The sequence below is a fragment of the Rattus rattus genome, chromosome 4 (genome assembly GCF_011064425.1).
Source record: "Rattus rattus isolate New Zealand chromosome 4, Rrattus_CSIRO_v1, whole genome shotgun sequence".
Classification (NCBI taxonomy): domain Eukaryota; kingdom Metazoa; phylum Chordata; class Mammalia; order Rodentia; family Muridae; genus Rattus; species Rattus rattus.
The window spans coordinates 29,138,642-29,155,150 of NC_046157.1; the positions used below are offsets into that span (position 1 = coordinate 29,138,642).

Genomic DNA, 16,509 nt, shown 5'->3' on the forward strand with positions numbered 1-16,509 from the left:
ATCTATCTATCTATCTATCTATCTATCTATCTATCTATCTATCTATCTATCTATCTATTCATTGATCTATCTATCTATCTATCTATCCATCCATCCATCATCTATCTATCTATCTATCTATCTATCTATCTATCTATCTATCTATCTCTGGTATAAGTCTATGGTGTAGAAAATGATGTTGTTTTGGAAGGTGAGCCATACACATGCACTTGATGGTAGAAAGGCTGCCAAGGGACTCGAATGGCCAGCAGCTGCCACCCTTCCGCTTTCTTCAGCTAAGCTTCCATTGTTTACAGATCACTCTGGTGGGGTTTCCTAGCAGCAGAGATGTAATGGGACCCTCAAATCCAACCTAAAACACTTGTTCTCCATACTGAGAATGGGGATCTCATCTTGTAAAGGTTCTACACTTCTCAACACAACACAGTTCTGAGTTACTGAGTTCTGAACCAAGAGGTCCTGGACTGTGCTAAGAATGTTTAGAAAGAGTAGCAGGATGAAAACAACACTCAGAATTATTAAGGAAATGGAAGTTAAGATAGGGTGAGAAAAACAGGAAAGGGTTTGTAATGTAGTCCCGCATAAATCATGTTTGGAGTAGAAGGCATTCCGTGTGAGAGAGTTCTAGCTGCTCCCCTCAGAGGCAAGGACAAAACTATTCATATCCTGACTTCAGAAGTAAGACTGAGTGTCCCCAGAGTCAGTATTGCTGAGAGTGGACCACAGATCCACAGAAGGCTCTTCTGCCCTTCCAGGAGAGCCTGGGGTTGAACTTAACAAAGAGTTATATGAGAGCCTGGAAGTGATGCACCACGGCACGGGTTGGGATGCAGACTTCCTTTCAAGCCTTCGGATCATCCTCCCATTCAGCCTGCCTGATCTGGATGGGGAAGCAGGGGGCAGAGCTGGCAGAAACCAGGCGGGTCTAGGAATGAACAACTTAGACCCCTACAAATGGTGGTAGGACATTACCTGTGTCGGACACATCTGAATCAGTGGGAAGCAGAGAAAAGAGAAGAGAGAGAAATGATCTGTAAGAAGGAAGCCAGATAGGTAAGCTGCCACTCGCTTTGTTTTTCTTAAAATGACAGCTTTATTTTGTATTTGTAGAGGTGACATTCACTCCCCACCCCCAACCCCATGGAGGACATGGACTCTGCCTATCTCAGACACTCAGAAAGCTCCTCTCTAAGGAGAAAACCAAGGGCCCCTTCTCTTCCATCCAACGTTTATCTAACTCTTGCTCTAGTGCACAATCCTCAAGGTCTACTTTGTAGGGTCCGAGACAAGGGACACAGTAGTAACCTGGACAAGTGGCTCTGTGGTTTTACATCCACTTGTAACATGCTCTGCATTGCCACGACTGCCTTTCAAGTGGGGACTTTGCTTTTAGCTAGTGCCTTCCTGGCTTATAACTCCTGACACATAGGCTAGACCCTCATGGCGTGATTTCCCATCCCTTCTCTGCAAAACCTGTAAGAACAAGAAGTCCCCTTTGTTCTCTGGACCTGAAGGCCATCACCCTTCAGGATCCCATCTTGCCCCTCAGTGAGGACTCTGCTAGTGTAGCTCTTGAGAACCCTTCAGGGTCCCATCATACTGCCTGTGGCCATGACACTGAAACTATCCTGCTAAAACTGCTAAAAGGCAATCCCCCTTCGCTACCTTCCAACAGACCTGCCATCTTTTATTTCTAACATCAGGCTTTGATTTGCTCAATTTATAACCACCTGGTGCCCTTCCCACTTGAAAGGAACCAAAGTTCCTTGCAGAGGGCCTTTCTCTCTGTAACACGCTTTAGTGACCACCTCTTCCCCCTTTTAGAATTAAGGATGCTGAGGGCTTCACTGCTGTTACTCCCTGGTTGCCTGGAAACCCCTTTATCACCTCTCAGCATGTATGTCTTGTGAATCATCGCTTTATCAAAGAATCTTCATCAATCTTTGTATGGAACAACCCTCTCCTGTTGTGACCCTCTTAAACGACTGCCCGAGCCTCATGTAAATTATTCCTTGTGTATACGATGACTGTGGTATGAGCCTGCGTTATGTTACTGCTTGCCACTGGCTTCGCAGGACTGTGGCAGGGATCATTCCCACCACTTAATTCTGTGTTCATGAGTCTGGGAGAGAGCAGAACAAGGCTCCAAGTTAGTTTCCTTTCCACAATTTGTATGACCTCACAGTTTTGGGTCTGCAATATGAGGCATGAGCACAAATTATCAAATATCCTTCAGAAGTACACTACCTGAGGAAGGGTAGATCTGCTATGTCCAAGGAGAAAGCTAAGTCATGATGATGATGATGAAAATGAAGATGATGATGATGATGATGATGATGATGATGATGATGATGTGTGTGTGTGTGTGTGTGTGTGTGTGTGTGTGTGTGTGTGTGTACTTAAATGGGATCTCACTATGTAGCCAAGCTGGCCTTAAACACACCATTCTTCTTCTTTGACCCTTCAACTGCTGACATAACAGGTACCCATTACCAGCCCTAAATTGAGAATATGTTGTAGTTGATCTTCTAGCCTTTGAGACACTTGTTTACACTGGACTGCTTTGGGCAAAAGAAGATCCTTATTTTAGAGGCTCCTCATCACCCTTTGAATGAGGAATCTACACGGTAAAGGGAACTTCCACTACTAGATTACATTATGGATTATTGGACCTCAAATTCCATCCCAAAATATTCCTGGACCTTCACTCAGAGCCTGTAGAGCCTCCTCCCCATTTACCATCCTGAGGCCAGAGCTCCACCAGTGCATACTTCCAGGGACAAAGAATGACCAAGCTATTACTACTTGTGTGGCACATGAGTGGACATTGGGTGTCCTTAAGACTCTACGAGATCTCTTGAGACATAGCACAGAGACAGGGTTAGGAAGAACAGACATATTCCACACTGTTCTTCTGAGGGAACAAGAATTCTGAATTTTAACCTGGCCCTTCTAGGCTATAATGAAACTTAACTTCTCTTCTCTTCTCTTCTCTTCTCTTCTCTTCTCTTCTCTTCTCTTCTCTTCTCTTCTCTTCTCTTCTCTTCTCCCTTCTCTTCGCTTCCCTTCCCCTTCCTCTTCCCCCCTCCTCCCTTCCTTCGTTAGAGATCATTTTACCACTGAGTTCTACTCCTAGCTCACCTGTCTCTCCTGCTTCCCACCCCCTCCATCCATTCTTCTCTCTAACCTTCCACCCACCCCTCTTTTCTTTGTTCTTTTGTTTTGAGTATCCTTTAGTGCCTGCTTTATAACTTGAAATGGTCGTGTATTTTGTTTGTGATTTTTATTTGCCTTCTTTCCCTGGGCTCCGCCAATATCAGGGGCAGATCTATGGTCTATCTTGAAATACACGAATGAGTTTTTAAAGTAGGACTCCCAGTGTGCTAAAACCATTTTAAAAATACTCTAAAACATCTTGAACTTCTTCCAGTGTATGATGGCTGACTGACAGGAGATGACAAGCTAATTTCCACATAGCACTCAGTCCACACTGTCAGAAGTAGCACAGTAAAGAAAGCTGGTCACAAAAGTTTCTGTCCTTGTATCTAGAAATAGTGCATGATTCATTCCTGGCAACCATTTAGCATTGGAGAAATGGTCCTTTTCGAATGCTGCAGATGGAGAAAGGTTCCTCTATGTAGGTCTTGTGGCATATATACTGAGCACACTGCTCTCCTTAGGACCCCTCCCTCTTCTTTTAAACCACAGGGTGTCTCTATGTGGTCCTGGCTATCATGGAACTTGTGTAGACCAGACCATCCTCACAAAGCTCTGCCTGCCTCTGCCTGCTGGGATCAAAGTCATCTGTCACTATGACTTTTGGTGGTTTGCAGAGTGTTTGCAACCAGCAGGGGGAGGTGTGCCCCAGCTCTGAGGTGTGGGAAGATACATCTCTCGGCTGAAAACAGAAATGGTGGCTAATAGATCCCATACGAAGGAAGACATATTCTTAGAGACACACACAACCATAGCAGCGTTTCAGCGCCCACGATCATGATAACCACTTTCATCGAGGAGGAGTGACAGCCCTGGGTTCGCTCCCCCAGGGATCAGAGTGTTTGTTGACTTACCTATCTTGAAACGGCCCATGTAGTAGATTTGGGTGCTGAGGGCCAGAGAAGCAAGGACGTGGATGGCAGAGAAGATGATCCAGAACCACACATCGTTTTTTCCAAACACCTAGGGATAAGGATGGGGTTAGTGCGATCTGGGGTTTCCCTAGGGAACTCTGTCAAATCATTGTCTCTTACCGAGGCTTATTGTAGAAAACAAAACAAAGCAAAGCAAATACAGCCATGACTAAAGAACATGTCGTCAAATCATCTCTGCAAAATATTTATACGTATACCCACAAATGAGTGCTGTTCTCAACCATGGTGGGAAATACTTGTTTGTTTGTTTGTTTGCATCAGGCTGCAGCTAATGAGGAGACTCATAACTGGTCCAAAATAATGAGGATGCTTCAGTCTCAATGGGCCATTATATCAACCACCACTAAGGCTCATTGAACACTAAGGCTCATTGAACACTAAGGCTCATTGGAAGCAGAGGGTGGAAAGATATAAGAGCTGGTGGATGGTGAGGCATGCTGGGAAGCCCTGTCTTATATGTTATCTGTCCCAGTCTTGGCATGACTTGGAATTCATGTTAATATAAAAGCCACCCTCACCTGGTTTTACAGGTGACGATTACGTGCTTAGGAACCATCCGTTAAGTCATCAAGCCAGACAACCTTGAAGAGACCCAAACCCATGCACCCAAGGCCCAACGAAAAGGCACCCCCTCCTCCAGGGGGACACTTTTCAGGGCCGGACTAAAGGCAGATGGAGAGGGACCCACCACTCCGAGGACCGTGAGTGTGATGACCACAGCGAAGGAGGCATAGGCAGAGTAGGCGCTGGCATTGATGTCCGGGTGGCGGGTCTGGTAGAGCTTCAGCATGCAGAGGCCGGCAATCATGTACATGAAGGAGGTGTCTAGAGACCCAAGACAAGAAGTTCACTGGGTACCTGGCAATGACACTCCAAGCTTTCCTTTAGCTGCTGCCTACCCTGTGGCTTAGTAGAAGATTTGCTGATGTGTAGGAGTCTCTGACACAGCAGCCCTACTAGGTGCCTCCTCTAGGCCAATGGTTCTCAACCTATGAGTCACAACCCCCAAGGACTATCAGAAAAACCCAGATATTTACATTACAATTCATGAGAGCAGCAAAACTACAGTTAGGAGGTAGCAACGGGGGTTGGGGTCAGGGGTCACCACACTATGAGAAACTGCATTAAAGGGTGGCAGCGTTAAGAAGAGGCTTGCAAACCACTGCTCTAGGAAGATCCTGCATCCTCTATTTCCAACCTGTGCCCATCCACCAATGTATTTTGGTTCGCAGAGGGAAAACATCGAATGGGGTGAGTAAACAGCGACCTCACTTTGTACCTTCTAAACTTTATGTTAGACAATGGGGACAAAAAGACCTTTTATGGTGATAGTCGAGGCAGAGAGACAATAAGATGAGTGTCAGGTGGAAGCCGTTCTCAGCACTCTGAGGTGCAGACACAGTCACTGTGGTGTCTCTATGAGGAGCATAATAGCCCTACTAATGGAAAATAACTACCCATTGAATGCAGCCCAGCTGTTCCACAGCTCTGGAGGCAGGAAGCAAAACAACATTGTAACGCTCACACTACTGAGAACTTCGGCGGAACATTTAAATGCCTGACAGTAGCAAGCACGAACATCGATGTGGGAAATAAAGGCTCTCACACAGCTAGCCCAGGTCGGAACACTCTGGGGAGAAACTTGTTAAACAGAGCACAGAGGGTGCACAAGCCAGGTAGTTAAGTCTGATGTATTGTGGTGTGTGACGGTGGTGCTTACTTTTAATCCCAGCATGCGGGAGGCAGAGGCCAGCAAGTCTGCGTGAGTTCAAGGCCAGCCTGGTCTAGAGAGTGAGTTCCAGGACAGCCAGAGCTACACAGTGAAGACTTGCCTTGAAAAACCAAACCAAACCAACCAAACGAAATCATCGCGTGTGAGTGGCGGTGTGCAGCTCTTGTTTTCAATTTATCTGGTTACTGTTGTGTCTCTCTGAGGGGTCTCGGTATACGTAGTCTAGACTAGAGAGCCTCTCGGCTCAGCCTCCTGGGAGTGCGCTGTCTGCAGGCAGAGTCCGCCACTCTCATTCTTCATTCTTACGCTACATTTTAATACTAAATTGGTATCTACCATGTTCTGAATCCATAACTGCACATCCTTCTGGCCTCTTGACCTCAGCAAGGCCTCCCTGCTCTTGGAAGGGATAGGTCTGATTGGTCCAACATTAGTCCATTTTTCCTTGCCGATAGATGTAGCCGCCTAGACCTGAGCTAACCAGCACCTAGGGAATGGTTCAGGAATATCACTGTTTGAGCTACTGAGGTAGGAGGGAATAGTATCCTGAGGCTTCTTCTGAAGATGTTTCCTTGCTGTAAGTTTCTCCAGGCCATCTTGAACCTGCTCTGAACCTGGCGAAGGAGACCTAAGAACTGCGTGAGAGAAATTACCTTTGGGAGAAAACCAACACAAAGGCTAGGGACAGGCGAAAGGTCATCTGGAGGTGTAGAGTCAGAGTCATCGGGTAAGCAAAGGCATCTCTCCCCCTGCCTTCCAGACAGTGAGCTGACAGTGTGATGGTCCTATCATTTAGTTCACTCTTTTTTTTTAAAAATAAAAATTTATTTATTTTATATAAGTACACTGTAGCCGCCTTCACACATACCGAAAGAGGCTGTCGGATCTTACTACAGATGGTTGCAAGCTACCATGTGGTTGCTGGGAGATTTGAACTTGGGACCTCTGGGAGAGCAGTCAGTGCTCTTAACCACTGAGCCATCTCTCCAGCCCCCTTTAGTTCACTCGTAATTGAGTTTCCCATTACTTTCACTCCAGAGCAGGCTAACTGCTTATGTAGATAAGTCACACGGTGGGAATGTGAAAGGTAGCACTACTTGTCTTGGCCCCTGACACTGTGTCTCACCATGACATCAGCATTGGGTGTTTTCCAGACTAAACATTGGTCAACGAGAACAAACACACAACGTGCAGAAACCTTGCTCAGTGACAAGGTCCACTCAGGTCATTTCAGCTCACCCCAAACGCCTTTCAGTTCTTGCAAGTATGAATTTGATGTTTCTGAAGGGCTCCAGGGTAAGACACCTGTAACTCAAATCTATGTCACCAATATAGGTTCTAATTACCGAACTGGAAGTTGGAGTAATTAGGGCAGACGTGGTAACAAGCGCTGAGCACGCCTTCCATCATCAGCGCGATCCCCATGGCGTAGAAGAGACCAAAGTGTTTGGGAATCCCATACTCCTGAAAAAAAAGGGGGAAAGGACTGTTAATAGAAAGACACTGTCGGAGACACATCCCGAGTCGGGAAGCCTAAACGGTGGCCTTGAGTGGCTGTACAGAGAGTTCAGCATCACATCACCAAGCCAGACAGCCCTCCTCTCTGCAGGTCTATGTGGGAGTACAGTCCCTCCCAGCTCATGCCTTCAATCCCACTCACCATAGCAAAGATGTCTTTAGCCTCCAGGGCTCTACGGTGGAGAAGGTCACGGCGCAGCACTATCAGCAGGAAGAGGAAGCCCAGGAGGACGTGGCCCAGGTTACTGAGAATATTATTGAAGGCGCTATAGGTGTGAGCAGGAAATTAATGGGGACTCAGAATGAACACGGGCAAACATTATTTGGTGTCTTTCTACACTAACATTTTCCTAGGACTTCAGCATTAGACAGACACCAGAAATCCTCTTCAATCTAGCACCTTGGTTTGAAGATTCTCACTTGGCTTAACATTTGCCTTCTCTGGGACTTTTGCTTAGCATCCCTAACACCTGCCTGGTCATCTCTTGTCTTCAGGGCCCTGGCAAAGTATGAGCCTGAGAAAGCGTTGGTCCAGAGACGAATGAGCATTTCAGCTCTACCTGTGACTCTCATAGACAGACCTACAGTGTGTTAATGTTCAGCTCTCCCTACAGATTTCAGTAGATAAGCACATGTATACCACAGACCATGGCTTCATTTTCAGGAACTCAAGCTGGTTCTGCTCTGTAGAGAGAAGATACTTTCCTATCTCTCAGGAAGATATTTCCTTTCACCAAGTTCCGGTGGCTTTAGAACAGTCAGGCTTGCAGACAAACTCTGACATCACTAAGAACTAAGGGACCAGAATTCAGCAAATCCTTACCTATCTAAGCCTTAGCACCTTTATGTAAAAATTGTGGTACTAATAATACCTACCTTGTGAGGTTATTTAACATACTAAATGAGAGCTGGCCACCAACTCAATGTTCGTGGGCATGAGACACCTATAACTAGTGATCTGGTTTTTAAAAACCTCACTGCCAAGCCTCAACAGGTCGTTCTTAGAAATATTTCCTGGGAGGGGAGCAGATCCTGTCTCAACATCTGACTTCAATTCCTCTTTGCTCTGACCAGGGTAGTTTGCCGTTGTTGTTGTTGTTGTTGTTGTTGTTGTTGTTGTGTGTTCAAACTCAAATCAAATTAGACAGAAAGAATCTCTCACGTTTCATGAGGAGCCAGAGGGCTGAGTTTACCTCAGGACGCCCAGGGGGTGAGCACAGAGGAAGTTGTAGTAACAGATGTCCTGGTTGCCAGTGACATTTACCACCTATAAAAAGTCAAATGAAAGAAGAAAAGTGACTTCTCTCTATCCTACGAGTCTGCCCAAAGTCACAAAGAGCACGAAGGGCTCACAGGGATGTCCTGCCGGAGGCTAAGGTGTAACCACCTCCTCCTCAGAAGGTGGGGCACGACCTACCACTGTTACACAGCAAACACACACTTCCTATTCGGGTGCCCTCAGTGCTTTAGATAAAAGTGTCCTATCTATCGGTAGCCTCAAGATGGAACTCAACAGTGTGTGAAACTTTTGTTATTTTGATAGAAAGGACTATGAAAGGATGCTAACATTGGGAACTGCCTTTTGGGTCTGTGTCTTGCTATGGGTCTGTCTTGCTATGTCCTATTCCCTGGATTAACAATGGGAGGAAATGGAGATGCCCCCTTCTCTGAGTGCCCCACCAAGCAGTCATGGAGGAAGTATCTAGTTTTCCTTCTCCTGCTCCTTCCCCTTCAAGAACCTGCCTAAAACATAGCAAGCTACAGCTTCTGAAAGGGTTCCCATGTATGTAAAGAATGTTTAGGTTAGAAACAGTGGGGTTCAAACCTCATAGAGACTTTGCCTTTATTATGGGATGAGTATAAATGGACTAAATCTTACATCACAAGCTTGGCTATCTAGAGAAATCAGAGAGGATTTAAACAATACCATGGCTCTCCTTCCCGAGGCCCTGATCTACTTGGTGTGGGGTACCACCCTGGACCTGAGATTTTTTAAAGTGCCCCATTTTAAAATGCCTAGCAAAAATTAAGGGATAGTGAATGCAATGTGCTCAGCCACATGTCATTCTAAACTGACCTTCTTGACTCTCACGATTTCTAGAAAATTTATACTTAGAAACCTGGACCCTAATTATATTCCTACTTCAGTGACTGGGACATTAAATCCCCACTTCAGTGACTGGGTTCCAGGGTTTCTATGAAGGAGCATCAGACATTCTCAAGGTGGTTTAGTATGAATTTGTTCATTCGACTTTTAATTTTTTGTTGTTAGCTTAGTATTTTGTTAGTTCCACAAAACTATTTTTAAATAGCCTGAAAAACTTTGCGTATGAGTGTTTTGCTTGTATGTGTATCTATGTACTACATATGTGCCCGAGGATCACAGAGGTCAGAAGAGGGTGTTGGATTCCCCTGATACTCGAGTTACAAACAATTATGAGTGGCCATGCAGGCATCGGGAACCCAGGTCCTGTGCAAGAGCAACACGTGCTCGTAACTGCAGAGCGATCTCTCCAGCCCCTGCTGAAGCTGTTTACAATTTTACAGAGTATCCCCAGCGAGCAGAACAGGCTAAATTAGACTTCCTGCTCCTTTTGTTCAGTCTGGAGATTTTAGTTTGTGTTCCTTCCTGAGACAGTTTCACACTGTCTAGACTGGCCTTGAACTCCCTACATGAGGAAACCTTGAACTTCTGATCCGTCCTCCATTTTCCTACAGTTGGAATTACGGATATGTTAAACCCATATATGAGTTGCTGCAGTGTCAGGCTTTCTAGGCAAACTGAGCTGCAGCCCTAGACCATTGGTCTAGACCTTTATTTACTCCACCCATTGTCTCCTGATGATCACACACTCAGGATGATAAATAACGGTGCCATTGATAGACAATATGGCTGAATGATTGATTTTATGTTGGTAAACATTGGGAAATAAATGGAAACAATCCAAGAGATGAAGTTGTTAATGGAGAAGCCTAATTAGAGCCCAAAATGGGAAATTATTTTTAAAAAAAGCTTGGAGGCTGGTGGCACATACCCGCCCAGCTCTTGGGAGTCAGAGGCAGGTGGAGCTCTGCAAACTTGAGGTCCGCCTGGTTTACGTATCCAGTTTCAGGAGAATCAGAGTTATAAAACAGAGAGGCCTGTCTTAGAAAACCATCAACCAAAACTGTAATTTCTTGGGACTGAAGAGATGGCTTGGTGGTTAAGAGCACACACTGCTCTTTCAAAGGACTTGAGTTTGATGCCCAGCACCATAGCAGGGAACTCCCAAATGCCTAGGACTTCAGTTTGAGGAGACTCTATATCTCGAGCCTCTTCAGGCTCTCCCCATCTCTCTGTCTCTCTCTCTGTGTCTCTCTCTGTGTCTCTGTCTGTGTCTCTGTCTGTGTCTCTGTCTCTGTCCCTCTCTCTCTCTCTCTCACATACACACACACACACACACACACACACACACACACACACACACACACACACGAGCTGACGAGCTGATCCTAAGCTAAACTCTTCCCTGAGAGCCAGAGCAGAGGCTTCCCTTCGATGGAAGCTGGGCATCTGGGCAGAGCAGCACTTACTGTCTGGTAGGTGATGACCAGCTGCATCACAGGCAGGGCATAAAACACAGCGATGGTGATGATGTTCCTAGGACAGAAGGAACCAGAAACAGTGACTTCCAACATAACGGTGGACTCCTCTCAGCTTTAAAAAGAAGAGTATTTCCACCTTACAACTCCACGGTTAGCTTGCAAAAGCAACCAGGAACTGATGGTATAGCGCCTGTTTCTCTCTGCCTCCCCTTTCCTGTGCCTTTGAACGTTTGGTTGACAGAATTTTGCCCAGAGGCGACAGAAGGAAGTGAACAAACTTAGGTTGGTTACTGCTATTGGTTTGGTTATAGCAGAGCGTCCTTGCACTGATAACTGAAACCATTAAGTCTTTCGTTTGTTTAATTTACTGGAGACAGAGTCTTGCTAGGTCCCTGACTGGCCTAGAACTTGCTGTGTGGACAAAGCTGGTCTTGAACCTGTGATGATTTCAAGAGTTGTGGTTACAGACGATGCCACCGTGCCTGACCTGAAATGATGAATTTAAAATTCACCAATTGGCACTTGATGAGTTGAAGTTCTCCTCCTCCTGCTCCTCCTCCTTTCTTCTTTGTACAATCATTTGTAAAGCAGTCTAAAACCAACTTCCTATACAACCATCGTATCCCCTCAGTACACTGTTAGCTTAAACGGACTTAGAGTGAGAGTAACAAGTGAGAGATACTTTGTAGAGGCTCTTAAATAAATCTTAATTCCAAAATGACAGTTCAGCTGTGAAATTCCATTGGCTCCCTTGTCCCTGGCTTCATTCTAATGTCTGCGTCCAGAAGTAAGGGGAGTCTTCAGAAAGTTAGAATGCAGGGGCATATCGCAAGAGGACCACAGTCGGGCCGGAGCTTTCTGAGTAGAGGAAGGCCCTTGGCTGGGCAGCTCAGCCTCTTGACTGGGTGGAAGGACGTCCTCCCACATATGGGCACATGACAGGTCTTTTGTGTTTCAAGTTGGAGGCATCATCATCCATTTTCCTGCCTTATTAAACACTAACTCCTTGGGATACAAGTAGTTCTAGCTTTTACAAAGAAAAAAATTAAGTTTAAAGAGTTTAGGGGCTGAGAGTGTAGTTCAGCGATGAAAGACTTGCCTCCCTTATCCTGTGTGTGGCCCTGCGTTTGATCTCCAGCACTGCAGTACACACATGCATGCAAACAAATATATTTAAATAAGTCAATAATTTTAGGGAAACCATGATTTTACTGTCACCTACTTACCAAAAATAAATCTTATATTTTTTGCTGACAATCCTCCGGTCTTTCCTGGACAGATCAGACAGGTACAAGAACATCTAGGGCATCAATGGGGAAGAGAATGCCAATCTGAGGCTTTTCTTGTATAGGACACAAAGGAGAACTTTAGAAGGTTCATTAATTTACTCCCCAGCCGGGATTAAAATGATTCACCAAACTGTTTCCTTTATTTTTGCTTTTCTCGGGTTGCCATATTAAAAGCACTACCATGCTCCTCGGCTGATGTGAGAGCCCTATCAGGAGTGTTTCACACATGGCGAGCACTGACTGCTCAACTTTCAAATCTGCTCACTTTGCAGTTCCAGAATCACATACGGTTGAAGCTGTGTGATTTATACTCAGACTTTCTGGTAGGTAAAATACACTATATTAACCATATTCCAGAAAGAAATGGTCTTTGCTCTCAAAGGATGGCAGGTATAGAAATGGGGAGGCATTCCAGTGCAGCCCTGAGGTGACTCTCCTCTTCTATCTGTTCACAGACACTTGGGGTGCTGAGAACACAGAATGTTCTGTTCTTTTCCCTTCCCCACCCCAAAGCAAGGTTCTAATGAAGAGATGATTGTCTTGGGCTCTAACTATGTTTCATCTAAACCCTCTAGAAGACGTGGCTTCCCTTCATGGAAAAAAAGAATAAGGAAACCGAGGCACTGGTGAAGTTTATTTTACTACCAAACTTTCTTCTGTTTCATCAGCTGCAGTCAGGGCCTGTTGGTACCTTGGTCCGGATGACGTTTTTGTCACTTTCGATGTCTGGCATAGTGTCGAAGTCACTCTCCTCCACAGAGCTGTCTGTGTCTGAGTGGCATGGCTGCCCACCATCGGAAGAAGACATCTGCCTTCCAGGACTGGAACTCGACTCGTCTGAAACAGAAAACTTCTCTGCCTTTAAAAGCCAAGAATGGTCCACAGAACCCAGAAGGTGCAGTGCACGCTCATTCTAGAAAATACCATGTTCGTCCAAATTAATTCTTTATCAACAAGACCTGTGCCTGGGCTGCCTCCTCAAGTGAATGTCGTCTTTTTTTCTTTCCTTCCACTTTATATCTAATTTGTCTGTTTCTAGGGCTGACTGTAAAGAATTTAATAGAATCTTTTCTGTAGATAGCTGGATGCAGCAGTAACATTGTTCTTATATTTCGTGGTTCATATTCTAAAATACAAACATAATGTATAGCAACATACATGCAGAGTTATTCATAGCTTCGATTACACATGTGGGTAACACATACATATCCAACTGCTGTACATTTCTCATGGAATAACTATTCAGAGAAAGCCCCCGCACGCCAGTTCTATCGTTATGTAATGAAAACAGCGTTCACAGGAAGGATTCTTCTGTGCCATGAGTGTTCTAGAGCAGATGGGACCTGTGCAGCTTGAACGCGTGAACTGAGCCTACCTTCCGCTTTATTTCTTCTGTTCAGATGGCTTTGTTTTTTATTTTAAATCCTGTTCTTACAGAACTAAAAATAAGTGGTCTACACTGAGCCCATATGCTCCAAGTTACAGAATGACAATGTGGGGCTACAGCCCCTCTCTGTGGACTGCTTAGCACGCACCATTCATGAGCCTACAATCATCATGGCAGGGACAGAGCTCTATGCACTCCTGTCATACAAGACCGGTATGGGGGAACTTGGTTCCTTTCAGGTTTGCCATAAACTTGGTGGCCTTGACCAGGTTCATTGTGAACTTAGCTGAAGGACTTAGATACAGCCGTGTTCACTTGTTCCACTGCATTAGTCTTCTCACACTCTGAATCTTCTAACTCCACAGACACCCAAGACGGCAGCTGTTCATTGGATAGTGTTGGCTGCGCCAAGTCTTTCAAGCCCTAAACTCAGCACCCTAGGGAGTTGGCAAGACAGCAAAGAGGGTAGAGGACCTTTGTGTGCGGACCTGATGACCTGAGTTTGATCCTCAGATACCACAGAGCTGCAGGAGAGAACTTACTTAGAAGAACTGTCCCCTGACCTCAGCACATGTGCACTGTATACACATATGGCACACACATAAATAAATAAAAGATAGATAGATAGACAGACAGAAATAGGCAGACAGACAGACAGGCAGGCAGGCAGGCAGACAGACAGATAAGATGTTTAAGTACTCAAGGGGCTTGGGAAATGGGTCAGTGGGTAAAATGTGCTTGCTGCCACACCTGCTGATCTATGTTCAGTCTCCGGGACCCACATGGTGGAAGGACAGAGTCACCTCCTACAAGTTGTCTTCCAGCCACCAATATTCGCATGCTCCCCCCACAAAATGAATAAAACAGAAATGTGATAAAAAAACTTTTAAGTCCCAAATGGGCTTTGCAAGTTGACGGCAACCACTGAGTTCAGCCCAAGGGGAGCTAGCAGATCCAAGAAACAGAACAATAGAGCTACAGAGAATGCTGGAAGGAACGTTCCAGATTATCCAGCCAGCTCATCTCCTGCATCAAAGAGCAGCCTCTCGGAGGAACAAAGAAAGAGTTCTACCAAAGGACTCGTTGCAGGAAGTACCTATTGCCCCATAATTGCTCCCTTCAGGTGTACTGGCCGTGATGGGATGTGAGACAGCCATATTTCCAGAGCCTGCAGGAAAAACAAAACAAACAACAAGAAGGAGGGAAATGTTTTACCCTCAGCTGCTTAAGTAAAATGACTTGACTTGAAGTCGCTGGGTCACTAAGCGGCAATCTTTAAATTCGATTTTCTTTCCACTTTAATACAGGAACCACCACTGTGGGTGCTTAAGGCCACATCCAGCCTGTCACCTCTCTCTGTATCCTACTGCTCCCCCCCCCAGTTCTCTTTTTCAGTCTCTCTCTCCTTCCCTTCCTCTTTTTCTCTCTCATTTCTGTATGATTTGGGGGAACTGAATCCAGGACCTTTCATATTTCATGCAATTTCTCTGCCATTGAGCCACAACCCCAGGCAACTCGATGTGGTAGGGAAGTATTTTAGTGAATATTAAGTGAACCACTTCATGTTTGGAAACACCTTTGTCCTCAGTATATTTTAGTATTTTTTGCTGAGAATGTAATTCATTGTTATATAAGTGCTAAGTGTACCACAGAGGTAAAAAAAACAAAACAAAACAAAACAAAACAAAAAAAACAAAAAACCACACACAGACACAAATGCTCTAAACCCTCCCTAGTCACAGTGAACTTCCTTTATCCCAGTTTCAGGCTTTGTTGCTTTGATGGGCTCTCAGAAAGTCGTAGTTTTGAACTCTCCTGGCTCCAGTCTGTGTTTTTAATTTCCAAACCCACTGTGTCCCTATTGATCTCCCCTACAGGAGAAAGTAACTACACAGCAAATTCAAAAGTCTCAGACAGGAGACAAGCCTAAGCCTCAGTGACTCCTTTTCCTTTCTCCCATGGTGAATTATTCGCTAAGAGCTGTCTCAGACGGTCAATGAGTCTTGGAGCTAACGCAGTGGTCTTGGCAGGCAAGGCTGTTCCCCGGGTCTGAAGGATGTAGACTTTGACCCTCAGAGAGCAAACTCCCTGGCATTGTTACTGCGCTTGACGTATTTATTATTTAGAGAGCTCAGCTCTCTGAACTTCCTCGGACTAACCCTTAAGTACACACCATGATGTCAACATCATGCATGCTTTGTGCCCAAGTTCAAAGCAGACAAACTGATTATCTTTAGACACATTGTGTGGGGGTTGGGGGTGTATACATATATTTTGGGGATCAAATCTAAGCCCTTGCGTGAGATGGAAAACACTATCACTGAGCTGTGTTCTCAGCCTTGCTTTAGACTCTTAAACACTAAGGATCAAATTTGGAGCACAGAGAATGTTATGCGAAGATGCTGTCTCCTTTTGACTTGGGTCAGTTCTCATAATAACATAGACTTTGGCTGATGCCACTGCTCCTGCTGACCAAAAGCACCACAATGAGCAGAGCCCCCACTGCTCCTGATGGGTTAATTACTGTGACTGGTGCTGCTGTTCCTTCAGACTGAGGAGAATGTATTGTGTCGGACACTCTTGAGTTCCAGCTGCCCTAAGAGGTGCCAGCTATTACTGTCACCATTTTAAAGATGATAGAGTACAAGTGCTAAAAGATCAAGTAGCTTCCCCGGCCATCCAGACAGCAGACAGTGACTCATTGTACGGCTATCTGTTAAAGCTTACCTTCTTTTTGCAAAGTTTTCTTTTATTGTATACATTTAAAGTGCATTACACGGACACATACATAAACACGTGCAGCCAAATGATGACCTCATGCAAGCAAAGTGTCCAGCTTGTCAGTGA

The 16,509-nt window shown here is 45.2% G+C and overlaps 1 protein-coding gene across 2 annotated transcripts in view; it reads right to left on the reverse strand.

Annotated features, from left to right (window-relative positions):
- The window catches only part of Sidt1 (SID1 transmembrane family member 1), an 89,870-nt gene that overhangs the window by 13,584 nt on the left and 59,777 nt on the right, over positions 1-16,509 (reverse strand). The window contains exons 11-20 of one of the 2 annotated variants that reach the window (XM_032900229.1): positions 14,759-14,830; positions 12,967-13,112; positions 12,213-12,286; positions 10,975-11,041; positions 8,595-8,668; positions 7,544-7,667; positions 7,230-7,347; positions 4,840-4,976; positions 4,071-4,179; positions 973-987 (exon numbers count right to left, since the gene is read on the reverse strand). In XM_032900229.1, coding sequence (XP_032756120.1) covers positions 973-987; positions 4,071-4,179; positions 4,840-4,976; positions 7,230-7,347; positions 7,544-7,667; positions 8,595-8,668; positions 10,975-11,041; positions 12,213-12,286; positions 12,967-13,112; positions 14,759-14,830 — 936 coding nt within the window. The remainder of the gene's footprint in view (positions 1-972; positions 988-4,070; positions 4,180-4,839; positions 4,977-7,229; positions 7,348-7,543; positions 7,668-8,594; positions 8,669-10,974; positions 11,042-12,212; positions 12,287-12,966; positions 13,113-14,758; positions 14,831-16,509) is intronic. The other variant, XM_032900230.1, reaches the window with a different exon arrangement.